This window comes from Bos grunniens, chromosome 7, assembly GCF_055505025.1.
Source record: "Bos grunniens cultivar Pamir isolate PY7600 chromosome 7, Bosgru_T2T1.0, whole genome shotgun sequence".
In the NCBI taxonomy this organism is placed as follows: domain Eukaryota; kingdom Metazoa; phylum Chordata; class Mammalia; order Artiodactyla; family Bovidae; genus Bos; species Bos grunniens.
Genome location: NC_141171.1, coordinates 79,914,286 through 79,938,473, shown reverse-complemented (window position 1 = coordinate 79,938,473; position 24,188 = coordinate 79,914,286). Strand labels below are relative to the sequence as shown.

The 24,188-nt window shown below is 41.6% G+C and overlaps 1 protein-coding gene across 4 annotated transcripts in view; it reads right to left on the bottom strand.

The window, feature by feature from the left end:
* Positions 1-24,188, bottom strand: part of TENM2 (teneurin transmembrane protein 2) — a 1,167,677-nt gene that overhangs the window by 403,612 nt on the left and 739,877 nt on the right. For 3 of the 4 annotated variants that reach the window (XM_086412765.1, XM_086412766.1, XM_086412767.1), the window contains one exon: positions 23,297-23,506. The exons of the other annotated variant lie outside the window; for it this stretch is intronic. In XM_086412765.1, the coding sequence (XP_086268891.1) occupies positions 23,297-23,506 (210 nt within the window). The remainder of the gene's footprint in view (positions 1-23,296; positions 23,507-24,188) is intronic. 4 annotated transcript variants of the gene reach the window in all.

The window sequence follows — 24,188 nt, the reverse complement described above, 5'->3', positions numbered from 1 at the left end:
TAGACTGTACAGTCCATGGGGTCGCCAAGAGTCAAACACTACTGAGCGGCTTTCACTTTCATTGCCTATCTTGTTCAGGAGACACCTACCTCAATTATGAGCTTTCTTCATTGTCTGACTGCCATTCATAACCCACGGTATGTAGACAAGGCCCTTCACAACCAAATTCCATCCTCATTTCCGGTGGTTCCCCATACTGGCCTGAATCTAGACACATCTGCATGCTAGTCTTGGCATCAACATTTCCCTGAGTCGTCCTCAGATAAACCACATTCTTTCCTATCTCCATGCCTTTGCACTTGCTCTTGGATTTCCTGGAACCCCACCTGTTCCTCCCAGCTGACTACTAATCATGATGTAGGAGACCAGTCAGGTGCCAACTCTGTAGGGAGACTGTTCCCCAGCCCAGCTGTAGCGCAGACAGGGAGGGCCCAGTTATGCCGTTCTAGCACTGGGTCCCTGCATTCATCAGAACACCTGACATGCTGTTATCACAGTCATCTGTTTATTTTTACTCTCCTTAGTGCCCTTCCTCAGCCCATGCTGCCACCAGCCAGATAAGGGTCTCCCTAAGGCCATGTACCTGGAGTTAGTCATTTCTGACTCTCATCTCTGTTTATTGCATCATGGGTCTATAACAGTAGAGACTCAAGAAATATCTGTGGAATTAAAATGAATTAGTTGTATCATTTGAAGGCAGGAACAACTACTTGAAAGAGTCTTCAGCTTCTCAAGCCTCTAAGAACACTATTACCAAAAAAAAAAAAAAAAAAGGAAAAAGAAACAGTGATACTTGCTGTTTAAGCCAGTGGTACTCAAAATGTGGGCCCCAAACCAGCAACATCAGACACTACCTGGGGACTTGCTAGAAATGCAAATATAGGGGACTTCCCTGGTGGTCCAGTGGTTAAGAATACACCTTCCAATGCAGGGGATATGGGCTCGATACCTGGTCAGGAAAATAAGTTCCCACATGCTGTGGGACACCTAAGCCCATGTGCCACAGCTAGAGGAGCCTGTGGGCCTCAGTGAAGACACAGTGCAGCCAGAAAAATAAAATAAAATAATAAAAAGATTACATTGGCTAAAATAGGGATAATAAATTATTTTTTAAAAAAGAAATGCAAATGTACAGGTCCAACCTTGGACCTACTGAATTAAATAGGCTAGTAGAAGGCCCAGGAATCTGTATCTTATAAGCTCTTGAGGTGATTATACTGCATGCTAGCAAGAACATCTGCTTTAGTGAATTAGAAGCAACATTTTGAGAAGAATTGTGTAGCAGTGAGAAGATCAAGGCCATTGGAATCAATGGTTCAAATCCTGGCCGCTACGCTTGATTTGATGGTTCTGTGAATTTGGTTGAGTGAGCTAACCTCTGTGAGGCTCATTTCTTCATCAATAAAAGGGAGAGGGGCCAAAGCAAGTGACGAACCTGAAACGCCTCGTCAGGGCCTGGGATGACGGTAACTGTCTTGCACATGTCTGTTCTTAACTTCCTGTTTTGCAAAATGCATGCCAAGATGAGTCCCTGGATCTTCGGGACAAGGAGGAAGACGGGGAGGAACACTGCTGCCTGGTCAAATCATTCTTAGAAACAAGGCATCTTGTCTCCTCTTGAAGACTTTCAGCTGACATAAACATATTAACAACTTGGAGAAGTCATAACTTTTTCTCCCTCAAACTTAGTATGATCCAGTCTTCTCTGAGATTTTTCTCTTTCTCTCTTTTTCTCCCTCCCCCTTGCCCTCCTTCCCTTCCTTTCTCCCTGTATTTGGTGGGGAGTGGTGGAGTGGTGGAGTGGAGGCAACTCCCTAGCTTCCAGTTTAGGAGGACAAAACAAAAGGAAGATTTCCGCCTTGGATCTGCCTTTTAGATTGTTCGTTTTTCCGCTGGGTATGGGAAAGAAGCAAACCTCCCGAGTTTCCTGACAGTATCATACTCAGTTGGCAAATATGGATTATTATCTGGCAATCACCCAACAGATACTGAATATACGCTAAATGCTAGGCGTTCTCTTGGGTGCTGAGGATACGGAAAGAGGGGAGGCCAGTCTGAGGAGATGATATTTAGGCTAAGGGGATGAAAGGTCAGCTATGGGGAGATAGGGGGTTAGCCCTAATAAGTGGTCCAGATTTTGTTGTGAGTGCACTGAAAACATTTTACTAAACATATCACTCCAGCCTGATTTTTAGGCATGAGAATCTTACCCTCTATATCTTCACTGATGAAACCAGAAACTTCAAAGATCACGGAAATCAAGTCTTTTCTCTCCATTCATTCATTCCTCCATCCATCCACTCACCTATCCACCTATCCATACAATAGTCATCTCTGGCTTCTGACATGCTGGGCACTGTGCTTACCATGTAACAAAGATGTAAAGATAAAGAAGACAAAGCTTCTCCTCTCAAGAAATTTATTATCTAACAAAGTACTTTAAGTGTGAAAGAGGCCTAGTAGAAGTATAAATGATGATGTTTGCTCCACTAAATTACCTTGCTATTTTTCTCAGGGACTCAATGTATCTACTGGGCTTCCCAGGTAGCTCAGTGTTAAAGAATCCACCTGGCAATGCAGGAGACACAGGAGACGTGGGTTCGATCCCTGGGTCAGGAAGACCACATGGAGTGGGAAATGACAACCCACTCCAAAATTGTTGCATGGAAAATATCATGGACAGAGAAGCCAGGCAGGTTACAGTCATGGGGTTGCAAAAAGTCGGACAGAGTACACACAGAATGTCCCTACGAGGACTAAATCTTTGGGTAGAAATACCACAGAACTTTGTATTATTTTATCATATTCCAAAACATGCTAAGCAGAACTGTTTGGACCCTGAGTTTTGGAGGTGCACAGAAACTAGGGTAATAAGGATTTAAAGCCGACACATCAAACTCAGTTCATCTGTCACCCATCAGACCTCATCTTGCTTAGGGGCTGATCCTGTACTTGAATGACTGTCCTACGACATAGTTTTAAAAGCCTTCAGAAATTTTCTATTTTATTTCATTAACCAATGCTTTTGCCCCCTCTAACACTTTCTTGAAATGCCTCTTATAAAACCCTTTTTCTCTTTCTTGTGCAAAGGAAAGGAAGAAAAATACTAGCATTGAAGCATATGCTAAGGTAATTTAAGAGTTGTGATAAGCCAAAAGGAAAAGATAAACAGCCCCCAGAAACCCACAAAGTTAAAGAGTTTGTTCCTTTTTAAGGAAGTCTAATTGGACACGGCAGGGGGTCTTGATCAGTGTGCCTCGTTGTTTTATGAGCGGAATTTTCTACTACAATGTAGAAAGTTAAAGTGTGTGCTTAATGTCTCTGTAATTGCTTTCTCACATCTATTGTTCAACCTTGAACTGGTTGGACTCCTATTGGAGGGAGTAGGGCCCTGGAAATGTAGGAATCACCTCTGAACCTGGAGAGCTTTTACAGTCTGCCAGATCTTCAGTCTGAGTAGCCTGAGTCACTTTCCCATTATGAATTTCTCTTGTGATCATTCTAGTCAGTGAGTTTTGGGTAGCCTGAGCCCAGCTGTTTACGGAGGTCTTGATGAAGAGGAACATGGCAGCAAGAAAAGAAGAAACCAAGCAGAGAAGTGATGCTCTATCTCTGTCTACCTTCCCGCAAAACCTGAGTGAATGTCAGGTTTGATAAGGGAGTCCAGAGGAAGGCCCCTCTATGGGGCAGAGGGCTGGATTCTACTGTCCACGTGGGGCGCTGTTACTCTGAATCAACAATAGCAATAACTTCCATGTCTGCTGCTCACTGGGCAAAGGAGAGGCATCTTCCCCCTCACACATGATCCTGAAGTAGAATGATCTCTGTGTTAGAAATGGTGAAACTAAAACACAGAAAAATTAATTAAAGATCTTGCCCAAGGTAACAGGAGTCCAGGTGGAAAAGCGAGTAAGACACAGACTTCGGATGTCTTGCCAGAGGGTTTTTCAGAACTGTGTGATGGACACAAAATGAAGGCATGGGCTCCCACCTTGACCCCTGCTGAGGAAATATTTCTCAAGTGCTTTGCCTAGCCTTGACCTCTGAAACATAATAGGTGTGGAAGAGAAAATCACCTCCTTCCCCAAATTGCTTCACACATGCCCTCCCTTGTAAAGCTCTTTCCAGATGATCTCTGCTTTGGTTCAGAACCCTGATAACGAGCAAGGTGTGCTACCCTCTCATTCCTTCACCCCACGAAGGAAAACTACTCCTGTGTAGAGATCCCTTCAAAGCCTGGGTGCACTGCAACACAGGGATGTTTCTTACATCAACCTAACTTGATCCAGGTTATTCAAAACAGGCAACTCTGGGCATGACTGTGGGCCAGGCATGCATCTTCCACTCATTTACAAAGAAATGTGTTTGGCTTATATTCATGTAGTTGCTGTTTTCTCCATTCTGGGAAAATTTTTTTCACATTTAATGTTGCTGAAATTAGGACTTCAAGATTAACATGCATGGTTAAAGTAGCATTTCTTATTTCTGCCCATGAAATGCTGTAATTAAGTCCATGGTGTACTTACTGTCAATGTCATCTCACAATCTAGAATAGAGCCTAAATTTATGTATTTCTAACACAAGCCCCTTTCACAAAGAACTTAAGGACTTTATAAGAAAATACAATGAAATAGACTTTCCTCCGCATAGGAAGTCTCCTCTTTGTAAAAGCTGAATCTTTTCCAAAACAGGCTAGAGTAAAATTAAACCCTAGAAGCCTCTGGGTTATTTTGAAAAAGGGATCCGATCTTGTGCTGTTGGGGGACATGAGCAAGTTCAGGCCAGGAGTGTTTCAGAGCTTCAGAACTCATGAGGATCAGACAGAATGCCAAAAGGAAGACAGGGGAGCTAGCTCTGGGGTGACGATGGGACTTCAAATCCAGGCAATGCCCAACCCCTGTGACATGATGGATGTACAGTGAATATTGAATTAAAATGTGCTGACACTCGGTGGCTGCCAAGTACTAGCCCCGGAACAGAGGTGAGACCATTTTCCACACTGGATACTCCCGTATCAAAAATAGCAACAACAAAATATGTGAGTCTGAAGTCTTCCCCATCTGGCTGCCTTGGCAGTGACCTTAGCAGATCAGCATAAAACTCAGCTATGTTATAAAGATATCTGGTCCACTTTCCATGACCCACGTAAGCTCTCCTTCCTCTTAACTGTATACGCTTATTGATAAGTCCACCTAAAAATTCAGAGTAATTGCACAAAGGGACCAAAGAATTTATTCATTAGCAGTTATAATTTTACTTGGTAAATAAACTCATCATTGAGAGTACAGGAAGACAGCAGTTGAAATGTAGTTTGAAAAAGTTGCTGATAGCTTAGGGGAAGTTAAGAGCAATCATGAAGGTAAAAGCCTATTTGGTGGAGTGGGAGGTGGTCTAAGCCCAACGTGCAAGAATTCTATTAGTTTAGTGTGTTAAAACAAAGCGACGTTCTGAAAAAACATATATGTGTATTTTCATGTAACAAAAATGAGAAAACAAACTGTGACTTAATGCATGTGAATAGGTAGACAAAGTCCTACGAAATAGATTTTGGTAGTGGGAAAGTTGGGAGATTAGAGACTAATCTAGTTTTCTGACCATCAAATATTTTATCTCTTACGTGAGGATAATGAAACTCTTTACATCCTCCTCATTGTCTGGTAGTAATGGGGTTTTAAACAGATAATGCACATGACAGAGTTTTCCAAAGGCAAAAATGGTATACCAACAGGGAGATTATTATCAATAACATCATCATCATCATACATAAACTAGATAATTGGGACCACAAGTTCAAATATCTAAAGAGGCCAAGTCAGTCACAGGAAGAAGTCAACGGAAAATGCCTACCCCATCTAAAATGGGCAGCTCCTACCTGACTCCATGTATTTGTGGCCATGATGTAGAGCAGGCAGGTAATGCTAGATATGTTATTTCAAGAAAGATGGTGTTACGAATGTTTATATAAAATATCCTGCCTTTTCAGTGTCATCACCTAAACAAATCACATAGGTTTGCAAGCTTATGTATCCAGGGGCCAGATATTTGCAACCTCTGAGATAATGTACACGAACTTCCTCCTTGAAACTATCAATGATATGTAAAGAAACATTAAGTGATAATGATTATTTAATATCATCATCATATCACTGTCATTATTACTATCACTCTCACTATCATCGCCACCAGCAGTCTAGAAAGGGACTGCAGTTTTAGTTCCCTACCTTTGGGAAGGAAAGAGCTTTTAAAGAGACGTAACAGAATTGGCAACTCAAGACATCCCTACAAGCGGACTATATGCTTTGTGCCCAGTTATTCTTTTCCTAGAAGTGTGACTTTTCGGAACATCTGGCCCCAACTTTCCCAACGCTAGAGAATCAAAAACAGAGGGTCCAAGGAGAGAAGTGACCACTCAGTTGACACAGTGAGCTCCCCTAGAATCAGGACTCAGCTTCTGATTCCCTGGTTCCCCCACTGTCTCGGGGCTCTTTTCTTCTTTGCCATGATTTTCTGTCTTTGTTTCACATTCTTTTTATCTTCCAAACCCTTTCAGCAATTTGAGATCAATAAAAAGAGGCAGAAAAGGCCAAGGGTGCCCAGTATAAGAAGACTTTTTTCCATCCCTGTGAATTATTTTCACCACCCATTTTCAGTCTCTTATATGCTAACCAGTCTTCAAGCGGAGGTGCACAGGTTAGCAAAAGAAACAGAAAGCCAGCATCCTAGGATTTAAATAGGTGGCATCCCATCCTATTTCTCCCCACTTTTTATAGCAAATTGCTCGACCTGAGAAAGAACCCACCTAGAAACAGGGGTGGGAGCATAGGCTGATAAAGATCACTGCTCCAATAAAATTGCTGATAGAAATGTATTAGAGACAATGGTTCCTGCAGAAAGAGTAACACATAAAGCAATATCTAAAGCAGGCAGAGAGGAAGCAGGGTGGGCAATGGCTAGGCGCCCCAGGGAGACGGAAAAGGTCATTGAGATGAAAATAACCTTGGGAACTTGGAAAAAGTGCTCCATTACCACAGACGGGAGGAAAACCCAGTGTCCAATCAGATGGAACAGACTGAAATGCGATTCCAGTCAAGTGTGAATGCCACCAAATGCACTGCGGAACAACTGGGGGTGGGGTGGGGCTGGCAGAGGGAATGTGAGCCCTGGCCCCACCCCTCAGTTCAGGGGTGGACATCGACACAGTTGAAAAGCAGGGATTTGCAAGGTCCTAATTTGCACGCATGCATTTTTTAAATCTTGGGTGAAGGTGAGGAGTGAGAAAATGTGATAAAGATAAATCAAGGGTCTTTCTGTGAAGGGGCAGGACTGTTCTGCTGAAGTATTTAAAAAGATGCTACACTGTCAGCTTAGCTTTTTTTAAAGCAAAGGGAGGCAAAATCTGCCTTTAGCGTAGAAGAGGGAACGAAAAAGACGATTGATCATTGCCTTCATCGTTAGCTTCCCATGGTTGAGTGTTCACTGATAGAATTGGTTCAACTCCAAGATGCTGTCTTTGAAACAATTATTGTTTTCCACTAAAATACAACTCTAGCAGAAAACATTAATTGAAGTGATAACTGCCTAAATGCTTCAGTATCAAAAATGCATGTGCCTTTACATCTCTGGGCTTTACGAGCACGAGAAAGGAATAAGCATAATAAGCAACAGAAATCATAAAACAAAAGATGAGATAGAAAATGACAAGAGAGAAAGGGCTGGAGGCCCAGGCAGAATCAGGCAGAAGGCTGGTGCAGGAACTTTAAAGCACTACAAGAAATAGTTTTTCTACGCTTTACTACTTTATTCAGATTCTAGAGTTGAAAAATTAACTATACTGCTTTTCTTCACTTGCTCCTGGGCTTTCTCTGCCATGCACACTGCACCGCACTACTCCACCAACCAGAAATGCCTTCTTCATGTTTCACCTCTTCTACAACAGGATGAGGAAAACAGCCTGGGAGCCAGGGTCGCCCCACTGCTTTCTTGGACCAGCCTTTGGAAACTGAAAACTCTCTCTGAGCACCTTTGCTCTACCCTTTGACTTCATTCCTATTTATCTGCTCATTCCACCAAATACTGATTGAGCATCAGCCCTGTGCCTGGCACTGTGCTTGTTAAATGCATAGAGTCAAATGGGACACAAGAGATACAGTGCTTGTCTTCAAAGAGCTTCACTACAATGTTGAGTGCAGTCAGATGGTGAGTTCAGTAACAGAGGTGGCCTGAGAGCTACAGAAGGGAGATGGAAGAGACACGAACCCCGATCAGGTAGACCAGAAGGCTTACCAGAGGAATGAGCATCATGTACAAAGATGCTACAGCACAAGTGTGCCACATTCAGGAGCTATTTATGGAGTGGGGCAAAGGATGGGAGATGTGGATAGGGACATGCACAGGAGTTTTTTGTGACATGATTAAATGTAAATATTATATCCAAGGAACAAGCAGGTCCCACCAAAGAGTCTGAAGCAGCAGACTTGTTCAGATATGCATTTATATGGAAACTCTGCTAACTGCAATGTAAGAAAGAGTTAGACTAAACAGACAAAAAAGAAAGAAGACTCAATTAGAACCAATTAGCTCTTTAGGCCAAAAATAATAGTCATTTGAGCTAGGGTAGTGGTAGCAGGGATAAACAAATATTTGAGAGTCCAATTTGATAGGCTTTACAATGTTCATTGCAGCACTGTTTCTAATAGTCAAGACATGGAAGCAATTAAATGTCCAGCAACAGAGGAATGATAAAGATGTGGTACATACATACAATGGAATATCACTCAGCCATTAAAAAGAATGAAATAATGCCATTTACAGAAACATGGATGGACCTTGAAAGTGTCATTCTGAGTGAAATCAGTCAGACAGAGAAGAAGAAATGCCATATGACATTCCTTATATGTGGAATCTAAAAAGAAATGATATAATTGAACTTATAAAACAGAAAGAGACTTGCACCTTAGAGAACAAACTTATGGTTGCAGGGAGGAAGGAGTGGCAGGGGAGGGATAGTTAGGGAGTTTAAGACGGACATTTTCACACTGCTGTATATACAATGGATAACCAACAAGGTCCTACGTTATGGCACATGGAACTCTGCTCAATGTTACGTGGCAGCTTGGATCGGGGGTGGGGGGTTTGGAGGAAAATGGATACATGTATATATATGGCTGAATCATTTCATTGTTTATCTGAAACTATCACAACATAGTTAACTGGCTTTAGCCCAAGACAAAATAAAAAGTTGAAAAAAGTAAAACAAACAGATTTGATAGCGTTTGGCAATTTATTCTCCATAGAACTGAGGAATAAGAAGGCTGTTTTCTAGGATACTGGCTTGAGCAACTGGATGATGGGGCATGCATTGAGATGAGGAATACCAGAGATGAATCAGATGCAAAGAACATGTTTTGGATTAAATGAATTGAGCTTTAGCAGTTTCATCTCAGAGCTGTTGTATTTGAAAGGCCTATTGGAGATTCTAGTGGTAATATCCAGAGGACGATTAGATACATTGAGTAAAAGATTTGACCTAGAGAAATGGATATCAGGGTCATAAACTTACAGATAGTAATTTTAGTTATGAGTGTAGCTGATCGTCCATAGTACATAAAAAGTAAAATAAAGGGGGCCTGAGTTTATAGATACCCTGACATTTAAGGGATCAACAGAGAAGGGGGCATGTATACAAAGACAGGAGTGGCCAGAAACACAGGAAAGAAAATGAAAAGAATGTGGTATAAAGATGTCAAAGGAAAGGGCATTTCAAGGTGAAAGGAGCAGTGAAAAAGAGAAATGTAAGATGTGATGAGACATGGTTATTAAATTTAGCAAACAGGGGGCTATTTGTGAATGTAGTAAGAGCAGTTACTTAAGTAAGTTAAAATAATAAGTTGCAGAGCATGTGGGGAGTGTGAAAGTAGAAAGAGAGGCCAGATAAGTCTATCAGGAAATTTTTCAAGGAGAGGAGTAATTCTCCACTGAATTAAATCCTGTTGGCAAAGTTCCTCTAAGGGAGATCCTTAATACAGGGAGAAGGTGGGACCAGATGGAAATCGAGAGCACCAGAGGAGGGAGGCAAGAGGGATGTTGCTTCTTCATTGTCACAAAAATAAGACAAGAGGCTTGAGCTCTACTCTGAGGCCCAGCATCTAGTAGCTCTGTTTTGTACTCAGTGGGATCTGCTGTGGGTGAACTGTATTCCTCCAGAAGATATGTTGAAGTCTTAACCCCTGGTCCCTGTGAAAATGACCTTATTTGCAAATAACGTCTTTGCAGATGTAATTAAAATGAGGTTATACTGGATTGGGGTGAGCTCTAAATCCAATCACTGGTATCCTTATAAAGAGAGAGAAGGGACTCCCCTGGTGGTCCAGTGGTTAAGACTCCACCTTCCAATGCTGGGGACATGAGTTCAATCCCTGGTAAGGGAACTAAGATCCCACGTGCCATGGGGCATCTAAGTCCATGTGCCTCAACTAGAGAGCTTACGTGCTGCAAGCTACACAGCTCCCATGCTCTGGAGCACACGTGCCGCAACTAGAGAGAAGTCCACGTGCTGCAGTGAAGAGCCTCTATGCAGCAACAAAGATGCCAGGTGCCGTGTGCTGCAACTAAGATGCACCACAGTCAAAAATAAATACTTTTTTTTTTTTTTTTAGAAAAAGGAGAGAAAGCATTTATTCTTCAATTAAAAGTAAATAAATTAAAAAGAGAGAGAGAGTTTAGGGGACCTAGAAATACATACAGGGAGAAGATGGTCATGTGAAGATACAGGCAGGGATTGAGTTATGCTGCTACAAATAAAGAATGCCAAGGATTTCCAGCAACCACTAGAAGTGGGGAGACACAAGGAAAGACTGTCCCCTAGAACCTTTGGAAGGAGAATGGACCAGCCAACATCTTGAGCTTGAACTTGTAGCCTCTGGAACTGTGAGAGAATACATTTCTGTTGTTTAAAACCACCTAATTTGTGGTGCCTTATAACAGTAACCCTAGAAAACTTGTAGATACTGAGAACATGCATTCCCCAGGTTAGCTTCCCAGGTTATGACTGTTCCACCAAATACTCATCAGTGGAAGCAACTATCTCAAAAGCACCATCAACTCAGGAGAGCAGATGCTAGAAAGAATGGAGAGAAATATTCTTTAAGTCCAAGGAAGACAACAGATTGGACAAACACATTTCTCATCACGCCCTAGGCTGCCTCTTCTGCTCTTTCTAACAGTGAGAAACTCATGCCCACAATCACAGATGACCGCAGACCTAAAATCATGACAACGACCTTCAGTCAACTGGCCCAAGTTAGAAGACCTTAACTGGGAGTGCATCCATCTTTTTGTTGCCCCAGTCTGCGTGCGTGTTCAGTTGTGTCTGACTCTTTGTGACATCATGGACGGTAGCCTGTCAAGCTCCTCTGTCTGTGGGATTTCCCAGGCAAGAATACTGAACTGGGCTGCCATTTCCTTCTCCAGGGGATCTTCCTGACCCAAGGATCAAATTTGCGTCTCCTGTGTTTCCTGCATTGCAGGTAGATTCTTTACCACTGAGCCACATGGAAAGGCCCTGCCCCTGTCTACTACAGTCTTTTTAAAGCCTAGATCAGTAAGGATGTCTTAGCTCAACTCAATCTATACCGAGGGCTAAATGATACAAAAAGACCAAAGAAATGACCCTTGTCTTGAAGTGGTGACAATTTAATGTTGACACGAGTGACTTATATGCATGAAATACCAAGAGAATATTACAGATCAGAATGTAATGAGGTGCTAAATTGAATAAGGCAGCCTATAAGACTGGTGTAATTCTGACTCTGGCTGGAGTTGGGCTATATTGGTTGGGAAATATGTGGGAAAAGAAGGGACCTGTGCTTACATGGATACTGGGTTAATAATGAGGAGGAACAGTGCTTAGGATATCTCCTCCATTTCATGCCATTCTAAGCCTGGGATTTTTCAACAAGGCTGGGGGCTGGGTTTGGATAAAGTTTTAAGGCCCTAAATAACTCCACAGGACTCCCTCATCAACAGTAGCAAATATAAGACAAATCTACAGTTTTGATGAAATGTTTCAGTGACAACCATTCAAATTCCCATTGCCTGCTATCATCTCAAAGACATAGCCTCTAATCAACGTATGTATGTTGAATGAAAATATATCTGGTAATATTAAACAGCTACCGTTTGAGTGTTCTAACATTGTATGAAGTGTTGTGCACAACCAATCCCTTGTACTTTGTTTTAAATTTTTTTTCTGTTTGTAAAGAGAAAAATGCATATAGTTTAAAGAATTGAATAGTTATACAATATTTGCTTCAAAAATAGCAATCCTTTCGCATCACTACCAATTTCTTCTTTCCCAGAGGCAACTACATTTACCTATTTTTTTTTTTAGCTGATTATTTTACTATTTAGCTCCAGGTTTATAAATAACATGCTTTGCTGCTATTTCTTGCATTTCCAATTGTAGGCATTATCTAGTAACTTCTCACTAGAAAAATGCACAGCTAGCCTTTTTCTTCTACCTGCTCCATCCATATATGTAACGTACTTTTCCATCTCCCCATCTTTCTGATATAATGCTTAGATCAATATTCAGTGTTTAAGAGCTGAGCCATGTCATAAATGATAACCATCTTTCATTTCTTGAACAATTTTTTTGTTGTCTTTTAAGAATTTCCTTAAATTTATTTTTCAACACTGCAGACTGATTTCTTTGTTCTCGTTGTATTCCTTATTCACTCTGTGTCCTTGGGCAAGTTAAACTCTCTGTGCCACAGTTTTTCCATCTGTTGAAAAGGAGATCATACCAACCCACAATGTAATGGTGTTAATGTCCTCCAGCCAAAACACCACTAGGAACACACTGTAGTCAAACAAAGTGGGGTTAATTAACTCATTGCAAAGAAGGTGCCATGGGGTGCTTCAGTAGAAGGGTATTAGAGAGGGCTATGTTGAATAATTTTAGGGAGGGGTCAAAGAAACAGGCTCCCTGCATTTGGTGCTGTCAGATAGTGGGGATAACCCTATGATTGGATATCTCAATATATTTCATGTACAGGAAGGGTTGAGTAGAAGAGGCTAACACTACCACTGGTAAAGAAAGTACTGTTACTCATTTTAGCCTGGAGAGGGGGGTGTTTTGTACTTTTCTGTTTGGGATAGTGACTTGGTTTTTGTCTTTATTCAGGCAAGATAATAAAATGGGCTTGCTTTCATTTTATCGTACTTTATCTCAACCACAGAATGGTCCTGATGAATGCTAGCATTCTTTAAGACTGTTTAGGTTCAAGGGGAGGCTTCCATGGCCTAGCTGGGAATGCCGGGCCAGTTCCCCCCAACAGAACTTTTGCAGAGATGCTAGTGTCAGGCTAGTTCCCAGTGTTAAGGGCTGATTTTCTTGTTCTCATAGGTAAGGAAGATTAAATGAGCTGCCATCTGTAAAAACCATTAGCACAATGGCTGCCATATAATAAGCCCTTACAAGTGTTTGTTATATGACACTAAAAGCACAGGCAACAAAAGAGAAAAATAGGAAAGTGGACAGACAACACTAAAATGAAAACATCTTGCATATCAAAGCACATTCAACAGACTGAAAAGGCAACCTCCAGAATTCAAAAAATATTTGCAAATTATTTCTAATAAGAGATTGATATCCAGAGTACAGGGCTTCTGTGGTGGCTCAGACAGTAAAGAATCCTCCTGCAATACAGGAGAGCTGGGTTCAACCCCTGGGTTGGGAAGATTCCCTGGAGGAGGGCATGGCAACCCACTCCAGTATTCCTGCCTAAAGAATCCCAAGGACAGAGGAGCCTACAGTCCATGGAGTCAAAAAGAGTCAGACACAGCTGAGCAACTAAGCATATCCAGAGTACAGTCAGAACTCAAGAGATATTGTGGGTTTGGTTCCAGATAACCACAATAAAGCTAATACTGCAATAGAGTCACATGAAATTTTATTTTTATTTTTTTGGTTTACCAGTGCATTTAAAGTTATGTTTACACTATACTATAGTCTATTAAATATGCAATAGCATTATTTTAAAAAATGCAATGCATATATCTTAATTAAAAAACACTTGATTGCTAAAAAATGCTAACTATCACCTGAAACTTCAGTGAGTTTGAGTAATAACAGCAAAGATCACTGATCAGGGATCACTGTGTCAAATACAATAATAATGAAAAAGTGAAATATTGCAAGAATTACAAAATGCGACACAGAGATACAAAGTAAGGTAATGCTGTTGGAAAAAAATGGTCCTGACAGATTGATTCAGGGGTGCCACAGAACTTCAATTTGTAAAAAAAAAAAAAAAGGAAGTGCAGTAAAACAAAGCTCAATAAAATGGGATACACTTGTATATAAAGAACTCTTAAAATTCAACAACAACAAACAACCTGATTAAAAAGTGGGCAAAGAATTTGGAAAGCATTTCTCCAAAGGCCAATAAGTACATGAAAAGATGCTCAACATCACTAATCATCAGGTGAACGCAAATCAAAACCACTTCACACGCATTATGATGGCAATTATAAAAAACAAAGAAAATAACAAGTGTTAGAAGGATGGAGAGAAACTGTAACTCTTGTGCACTGCTGGTGGGGACCTGAAATGGGGTAGGCACTGTGGAAAGTGGTATGGCAAGTCCTCAAAAGATGCAGCATAGAATTTCTACATGGTTCAGTGTTCCACTTCCAGGTATACACCCAAAAGAAGTCAGAGCAGGCCCTTGAACACATGTTTGTACACCAATGTTCACAGCAGCATGAGTCACAATAGCTGAAAGGAGAAAATAACCCAAGTGTCCAGTGACTGATTAATGAATAATTGAAATACAGAATCAAAAGATTATTATTCAGCCTTAAAAAGGGAGAAAGCTCTGACACATGACACAATCTGAGTGAATCTTAAAGTCATGAAACTAGGTGAAATAAACTGGTCACAGAACAGACACATGTTCTGTGACTCCACTTATATGAGGTACCTAGAACAGTCAAATTCACAGAGGTAGAAATTCAAATGAGGGTTGCAGGGGGCTGGAGTGAGTAGGGAGTTCGTGTTTCACGGGTAGAGAGTTCTGTTGGGAAGATGAAAAATTCTGGAGACGGATGGTGGTGACAGTTGCCCAGCAATGTGTATGTACCTCTTGCTGCAGAATGGTGCACTTAAAAATGGTCACCAATGGTAATTTCACATTATGGAGAAGGGGACGACAGAGGATGAGATGGCTGGATGGCATCACCAACTCGATGGACGTGAGTTTGAGCAAGCTCCGGAACTTGGTGATGGACAGGGAAGCCTGGCGTGCTGCAGTCCATGGGGTCACACAGAGTCAGACATGACTGGGCGACTGAACTGAACTGACTGGTACTTTTTCACAATGTATTTGCTAACGTAAAAAGTAAATAATATCAAACTTGATCCCTGCTCCATCTAAATCTTCTTTTAAGATACTTAGATGCATCAGAATGTCCTTTAATATTCATGACAACTTTAGGAGTTGTACACTCTTACTTCTGTTTTACGGATAAAGAAAACCGAGGCATAGATGAAGTCAGTCATTCATGATCACAGTGTTACAAAGTGGCTGAGCTATGATTCAAATCCAACTAGTATAGATTTGAGAGCCCACTCTTAAGAACACAGTTCTTTTTAATTATTATATTTGGGAGGGGTCTAAGAGATTTACCAGGGGCTGGGGTTATTACTTCTGTTAGAACTGCCCATTTGTAAAAGAAATCTATCGTTTCATTTAGTAGAGCATTGAGACATCTATAGCAAGAGACTGGGGCCACATTTTAAAATGGCTATTTAATATTAGCCGAGAAGCTAACTAACTAGAATTAAATATAATCTTTAAGAAAATTTGGGAAAAGCTGAAGTTCTGGATAAAAATTGTTAGGGCAGGAAACTGTTAAGATGTTGCATATAGCTCCTAGGGCATCTCGCCTGTATTAATATCATGAAACCAGGGGCAGAGATGGAGAGGCAGAAAGTACACAATGCTTATCGACCTTGGGAATTTTGTCAATAGCAAGATTATTTGCTGAGAAGGAACATTTCGGTGCCGTATGTCACTTCCATGCTGCGCATCTCCAAAGGAATTACCTGTCCATCTTGCCTGTGTGCTCATTTGCACTGTGGTGCAGACAAGCGATCCCGACCATAGCTGGGCTGGAAATAGCTGAACCTACAAAATTCCTGTGTGTGGGCGCATGTGCACATGAGCATGCATGCATTACAAGAAGCCACAAATGAAAAGAAGAAAAGGTCCGACCTCTGTTTATCAACATCAAGAGAGTTCCTGAGAACGATCAACTCCCAATCTCAGAGTGGAAGACCTTGTTTAGGAGGTGCTCTGGGAGCCCAGGTGCTCTGCTTTTTCTGCTTGCTGGGATGGCAATCAACATTTTCAAGCACGTGTCATCAGATGCCAAACCATGCTTCTCAACCTCTGCAGGGAAACTGCAAGGAGCTACTTGGCCTGACTGCATAGGTCTCAGTTTTGACAAAGCCCTAGAGGATGGGGTGAAATTCACACTATGCAGGAAGAGGGGTGGAGGGTAGGCTCTAAATGGGGGGAGGGGGCGTAGTTTGGTCCAGCTGGATACAAGGAACTTACACATACAGAATATTAGAGCAAGAAGGGAAGATTTTGGGCCAGTGCTCAACCTTGACAAGTAGGGAAACTGAGGCACAGGATTGACTATTAAAGTTCATGCTGTGAACTGAATCTTCAGCTTCTATTTTAGGGCTTTCCCATTACACCCAGGCTTCCCAAACTTGCCGGACCCTAAGAATCATCTGAACAGAGAAGTGAAAGCATAGTTCCTGAGCTCCTCCTAAACTTATTCTACCAGAACCTTCTGCAAAGAGTCAGGGGATGTGTGTGTTTGCCAAGCAGAGGAGGTCAAGACTATTTTTGTGATGTGGTATCAGTTTTTTCCCAATCTTTTAAACAGCGTAACTCGTGTCCCTTGAGGCAATGCTCTCATTGTCTTTTGTTTCTCTCAATAAGTCACTTAGATATTTTCAAGGTTAACATTTAACAGAGGAGTGGGGATAAAAGTCTCTGGAATTAGGAAGGTTAGGTTTGATACCCAGGCCATTCATTTCTCAGCTTTGTGACGTCACTTCTTCTCTGGTGTTACTCCATGGTGTTTCATCCATGGAATGCATATGATGGCAATCCTTTTACTCTGGGATGTGGTGGGGATTAAATAAATGAAAGGAGGTATGCGCTGTGCTGTGCTTAGTCCCTCAGTCGTGTCTGACTCTTTGTGACCACATGGACTGTAGCCTGCCCGGCTCCTCTGACCATGGGGATTCTCCAGGCAAGAATGCTGGAGTGGGTTGCCATGCCCTCCTCAAAAGGAGGTATATAAAGTGTCTGACATAATACCTAGTGTAAAGGGAGAAGGCAGCTTTGGGGGAGAAGCAAACCCATGTGTTTTGCGTTTAGGGCAAGAGCAAGGTGAAAGTGTGGCCTCCCCAGCCTCGAGTCAGCACCCAGGACTTGGTCCATGCTGCTGGAGCACTGGAAGCCCTCTGCAGAAGAGGCAGTCAGACCACTGCCTAGAACCAGAAAGGGATTACAGGCAGCTCTAAACATCTGGCCCCCATGTCCAAGCTGAAGGAGAAGAACTGGGAACCAAGCAACTCATGCACAGAAGAAATCAACTTTGGGGATGTGAATGATATTTGGACTCGATTTCCTGACCCCCAAGTCAAGAGTGAAGAATGGAATCTCTCCCGAACAGGCGTGCCTCTTTCTGCTGAGGTTCCCACTGAGTCCTTTACACTGGTTCTGCCACTGCTTGTCGTGATATGTACACGTGTTATTGAACACTTTCTCATTTAAAGATGATCGACAAAGTTCTAGAGGATCAAAAACAGGAGAAACCAAGCAAAAAATAGGTATACTGAATATGATTTGTATGTTCCTCTGAGTTGGGATATTCTAAACCGCCTTCACTCCCCCTCATTATCCAGTTTTTCCATTCACACATGATGTAAAGCATTACACGTAGTTCCTGAAGACACTGATGGATTCATTTATTTAATAAATACTTATTGAACATCTATTTTGCACCTAACACCAGAATCCTACAGAGGAGCTTTATGCATAATAAATTGAACCTAAGAGAAGAAAGAGAAGCCTATAAAGAACAGGTTAACATGGGGTACCTTAAAAGAGGTGCAATAAACTGTGAAGAGGTGACTCACTGGAAAAGACCCTGATGATGGGAAAGACTGAAGGCAGAAGAAGAGGGAGGCAGAGGATGAGATGTTTAGATAGCATTACCAACTCAATGGACATGAATTTGAGCAAACTCTGGGAGATAGTGGAGGACACGGAAGCCTGGCATATTGCAGTCAACGGGATCACAAAGAGTCCAATACGACTTAGCAACTGAAAAACCACCACAAACAGTCTCACAATGTAGAAGGATTTTTAAAAGAAAACAAGTTCGTATTATCAGCACAGTCAGATCATCCATGTGTGAAAGAATTGCTGTGAGCTATTTAGGAAATCCTAAATAAAATTAAATTAGAGTGGGCATAATCTATTTAAGGAGGCAAGAAAATTTGTAACATATTAGAGGAAAAATTCTTCCCTAAGCCTAAAATACACTGGGTTGGCCAAAAAATTTCTTCAGATTTTTCTATATGCATGTATAGGAAAACCCAAATGAACTTTTTGGCCAATCCAATACAAGGGGATGTCGTTTCATTAACTTAAAAAAATTCTGGGCACTCCCCTTATGCTTGATCCCAAATCCAGCCCCGTGGATGGTGGGCCAGGCCAGATGAATGAGACTGTCTTGGGCAGTGCTTTAGTCCACAGGAGAGGATGTCATTTCTAACATCTCAAAGGCTGTCAAGACAAAGCTGTCATACAGAACATCTGCTTCTCAGGTTCTGGGTGAGGACGACCACCCCAAAGTTGACTAATTTCTGTGAAACATTTAGTTATGAGCAATGATATTTAAGGTCAGTTGCCCATGGGACAAACAGCTGACATGGTCTTTTATAGAACTAAGGTTTATCTATGCATCAAATCAAGTTTTGCCCCTGGGTTGTGCAATTTTGGCAAATTAGTAGAAAGGTTTTTTAACTGAAAATGTTCTCTATGGCTCATGAGGAGGGAGGTCTTAAGACATTTTGACAGGACACCCTTTCGCATGCATTATAGCATGTTTCTGGGAATCGGTCATCTTTCTGGCCTCACTAATATAAGGATTTGCAGAATTTCCCTGAAGCAGTCAGTTGATTTGTCTTTATCTCATGGATGTTGTGTGTTTTGGGGTTTTTCTCTTTTTGCTTTGGTTTCTGGGAAGCTTAGAATCAAGTTTTTCTATCTTAAATAATGGAACGGGACTTGATGTAATATAAGCCTATATGTATGCTTTTCTCCCTAGACTTTTCCCTTTATTCTCTTATAATTTTCCACTTTTTGAGAAAAATTTGTTAGAAGCTATCCAAATTATAGGGAAGATGTAAGAGAAGGAATGAATGAATGGATGGATGGCTGAATGAATGAATGGATGAGTGAAATTTTTTGCTTTATGATGCCAGATAAACAAGAGTATCGTTTAATGAGCTAGGCAACTGAATTCCTGAACCACTCTAGGGAATTCAGGGCTTGCTGTTTTGAAGTACTATGTTCTTTAGAATTAGCCAAGGTGATGCTTTTTAAAAAAGAGTTGGGTACCTTCAATGCGCTTTAACAAAGTGACACTCTCCAGCGGAGATAGCATCTTTGTCACACAGAACCAATGGAAAGGGTCCTGGCAGATGCATACTGATTACATTTCTTCTGCATACTTTGATGTTACTAATGAGTATTCAAAATCCCTTTATTTAGACTTTTAAGAAAATGAAAACTCAACCTTTTAGAGTGGAAGAGGTAAGTCAATGCTTTTAGACTATAATGCAGCCGCCCAGGTATTTTCTGCCTCATATGCTGATAGCAAAATGCAAACCCCATTCCTATCTGGAAGGTACTCTTAGGCATCCATCTGCAGGAGCCTCCATTATGCTGCCACTGGGATCCAGACTTTTTTCTTCTAGATGAGTTACTTCACAGAATCTGAAATTATGCTGTTGTAGACAAGAAACATCTCTGGAGCTGACCTGCCCTGGCAGAAGATCAGAACACAGGATGAACCACTTGCCGGAGCTCAGTTATCTGGAAGCAAATGCTTGAGGGGATGGGAAGCACGCCTCTTCTAAGCATCTCACTAGCTGAACCTGGCTACCAGCACGATTGGCACAGATTGAAGGTTAGAGCAATTGGGCTGCGCAGGTGCCAAGGGTTTAGGACCGTCCACTAAAGAATGCACAATAGTCATAGAAAATAATGACGGTGGAGCCGTAATGGTGAAGTTTTGTTGTTGCCTTGAGATGTTCATGTTGTCAAAATCATTTTAGTGTACAGTTTATGTCCAGTTTGTCTCTTTAGAACAGAAGCTCTTTGAGCAGGAAATGAGCACACTGACTCTCCTAATGATGGGCTTCACTAATGTCAAGACATAACAGCAACAATCAGAGGGCAGCAGGAAAGAATTTTTTTTACTGTCATGTATGTGCTGAAGGTGTTGGAAGGGGTTTTATTTCACCTAAGAAAGAGACAAGGACCAAACTGGTCCCAGACCTTCAAAGCACAGGGTCATTGCCAAGAGACTGGCTTCAAAAGGTCTGTGTTCTTAAGCAGCTGAACATAACACAACCAATCACGTGGTCACTTTATGCCTCCACAGCTACTGAAAAAGCCAGCCCCTTTCATCAAACTCAATTCACAACACCCAGGCACGGCTCCGCACTTTGCATCTTCTGCGTCAAACTCTATTTTCAATCCTTTATGTCAAATTTAAGTTCATGGCAACTACATTCAGATCTTGATAGAATCCCCAATTTGCTTTGGACCCCACATCCATTCCACAACACACGCACACATGTGAGCACACACATATTCAAAATGGATTTGCACTCACTTTAGCACTAAGCCAGAATCAAGAATTTTGAATGGCTGCCAGGTGACTGGAGCTTTAACCAGTTCTCAGATTAAGTAACCTTCTGAGAACAAGAACAGAGCACATTTGGATCTTTACCCCGCAGGTGAAGACACCCGTCACTGTAGTCTTAAGTGGGATGAAAATGGACCCTCAAATTTTCTGTGGTATTTTTCCCTATTACTGAAGCTTAAATAGCTATCAGTCTGAAGTGAGCAAAACAAATTGGTGCGAGTGAAGAAAAATGGATAAGTCTGAGTCCGAACACACGCATCTGTTGTGTCCACCAGAAGGAGGTCTTGATTAGGCAGCAAATCAACAAAAATTCCCTATCAACCACTTACAATCTGATACAACAGAAAAGAAATCACTCACAGCGTTATCACCAAGAAAACATTCTAGACAGCCCTGAGTATGAATTGACCCCTCTTATGGAAATCATCTTGGCTTGGGTATACATATATGCATAAAAGGAGATAGTTTTTAAAAGCTCATTTTCTTGCTAATAATCATCTGTTTTTAAAAAGCTATCAGCAGGTGCACCTCATTTCAAAAGCCTCTTGTCCTTTATAATACAATATTCATCACGATTACATAGTATGAAATAAAAAGCAGCAAAACATAAGCGAGGATAGTTCAATTAAATGCAACATAATCTCAGAAGCAAAGGGAGAAAAAAAATGATCCTGTAGCTAAAATCAGGTTCTGATGAAAGAAAAAAGGGAATATATTTCCACATATTTTTAATTATATAGAATTTCCTCAAACATGATTTTTCATAATATATTCCATTAAGTTAACATCATATTTGAAGAAAGAGCATTTTCCGATTTCATTTTAAGCCTGATTTTGAGCAATTACAGTGTCATTGTTCCGCGGTAGAAAGGTTGAATTCATTTACTGTGTGGTTATGCTAGTTATGATTGATGTCTCTTCTCCAAATGATAAACCAATCACCCCAATGATGTAATGTCATTTTAAGAGTGCCATAATCACATTTCTCTCAAACTAGAAGCTCTGATGAGTTCTAATAAAGATTTATGGTAGATTAAAGGCCTTCATAATATCAACAATGGATTGCTCATTTGATGAGAGATTTGATTAGGTAATTTTTTTTTGAAAAAGAATATGAGTTTACTAAATATATCAGGGCTGGCTTTGAAGAAGGGCATGGGCCATCATAAGTAGCAGTCCATCATTCCATCTCCTGAATGAATCATCTTTAATGTATTTAGGAGGTCCTTTCTAATTGTAGAGGTTGAGGCCATTGGTGGCATATATTCATGGATGGAGCCCAAATACAATCTCATCGAGGAACACCCTTGGCATAGAAATCCAGAGCTTTCTGGATTTTGATGGGATATGCTAATGAACACCATGAGCGACCAACTCCAAAGATAACTCCAAAGCCTTAGGGGTTGGGAGCAATTAATTTCCGCAAATGTCTTTCCTTGGGCTGTGGGTACTTAACCCTAGATCCTGCCCAATCCTACAGTCACGTGTTTTGTGAGCCACCAACAGCAGAAATCAAAATAAGGCATTGCTACTTCTGGGTCTAGGGCAATTCCACCTAAGATTTAGAGATCTGGAGCTGAGGTAAGTACCAAAAAATCCTCAAAAGGGGGACGGAATGCTGTGACCAGTCCTTTTGATGTGTGAATGTGAAAACCACAGTGAGAATCAAGGATTTAGAGGTGTTATTTATCCTGGTACCACAGAATCAGCTCATTAATCTCAAGTGAAGTGGGACAAATAGAGGGTCAGAGGAAAGATCACCCTCAAATGCTTCAGACTTGGCAAGACATTCAGCATTCACATCAGGAGAACACATTTTAATTGCAAAATCATCCAAATAAGCAAGGAAGAAAGAGTCAGAAGCCAACCATAAAAAAAAAAAAAAAAAAGATCTGAGATGCATATGCATTGGTCACGTTGAGGGTGTCTGTCGCCTATGACCAGAATTATAGTAACACAGCATTCAATATTCCGTCATCTCTCTGCACTTCACCTTTGAGACCTGCAGCCTCTCACGTGCAGCTAGGGGGAAGTGCTTCCCACTGAAGGAGGGCCAAGCTCTGTTCAGATAAGCCACACCTCTTCAGTAACCACGACCTTCAACAAATAGACCCTGAAACCTCAGTGTCACCAGATGACAAAGGCACTTCACCTCCTCGCTCCCCACACCACCTTCTCCCCAGCCCTGGTTTCAGAGGTGTAGTTTCGTAGGAGACGCCAAATCATCACGCGCACAACACATGTTCAGACGCCACGGTTTCCTTACCACTGCTGGAGGCTTGCTGGGGCCCTGAGCATGCTCTGAGCAGGTATGAATTGGGGGAGAACTCCTCATCGGGGTTGGTGTCCATGATTTGATGGGAGGTGTTGCTGTCTAGCAATGGCATCTGGCAGCTAACGGGTGGAGGATTATGGGAGCTAGGCAGCTGAGCAGATGGGAGGAGGCTAGACGAGGATGTAGGTGGAATGGGACGACCTGGGAAAGAGGACAGAGGGGTCAAAGGTCAGCAATGAGTGTCATGAAAGCATCCAGAGAAAGTTACATTACAATCACCTCACAATACAAATCTCCAAAAAAAAAAAAGCTCCAGATGTATTTTTTTGAGTGATTTGATGGTTTTTCCAAATGTCCAAATTCATACGATTGTAGTTGTGTATTTCAGAAAATGGACATGACAACAGAAGTATCCATCGACACAGCTGAAATGGGATCAGTCAGGAAGACATCCACTTCCTTCTGTCTTTCCTGCTATGGTCCTAATCGACGTTTCCACCATCTCTCAATAGACTAGCTCCCTTCTGTTCTCCCTGCTTCCACTCTTGCCACACACCTGTCTCTGACCCTTTGTTTCTCTCCCTTCTCTACAGCAGCCAGAATGCTATTTTACTGATAGACATTAGATCATATCATCCTGCTGCTTGGCACCTTCTGGTGGCTTCCCACTTTCTATAGAAAGAGACCCAAACTCTTTACACTGCCCTGCATGTCTCATCTACACTGGCACCAGCCGCCTCTTCCATCTCACCTCTGACAGTGGCCCTTACCATGCTCCACTTTTATTCTCCAGCCAATGTACTATCTTTATTTCTGTTGCTTGCACACATCACACCATTCCATCTTCAGAGTCTTCACACTTCCAATCCCTTCTAGTGGAACA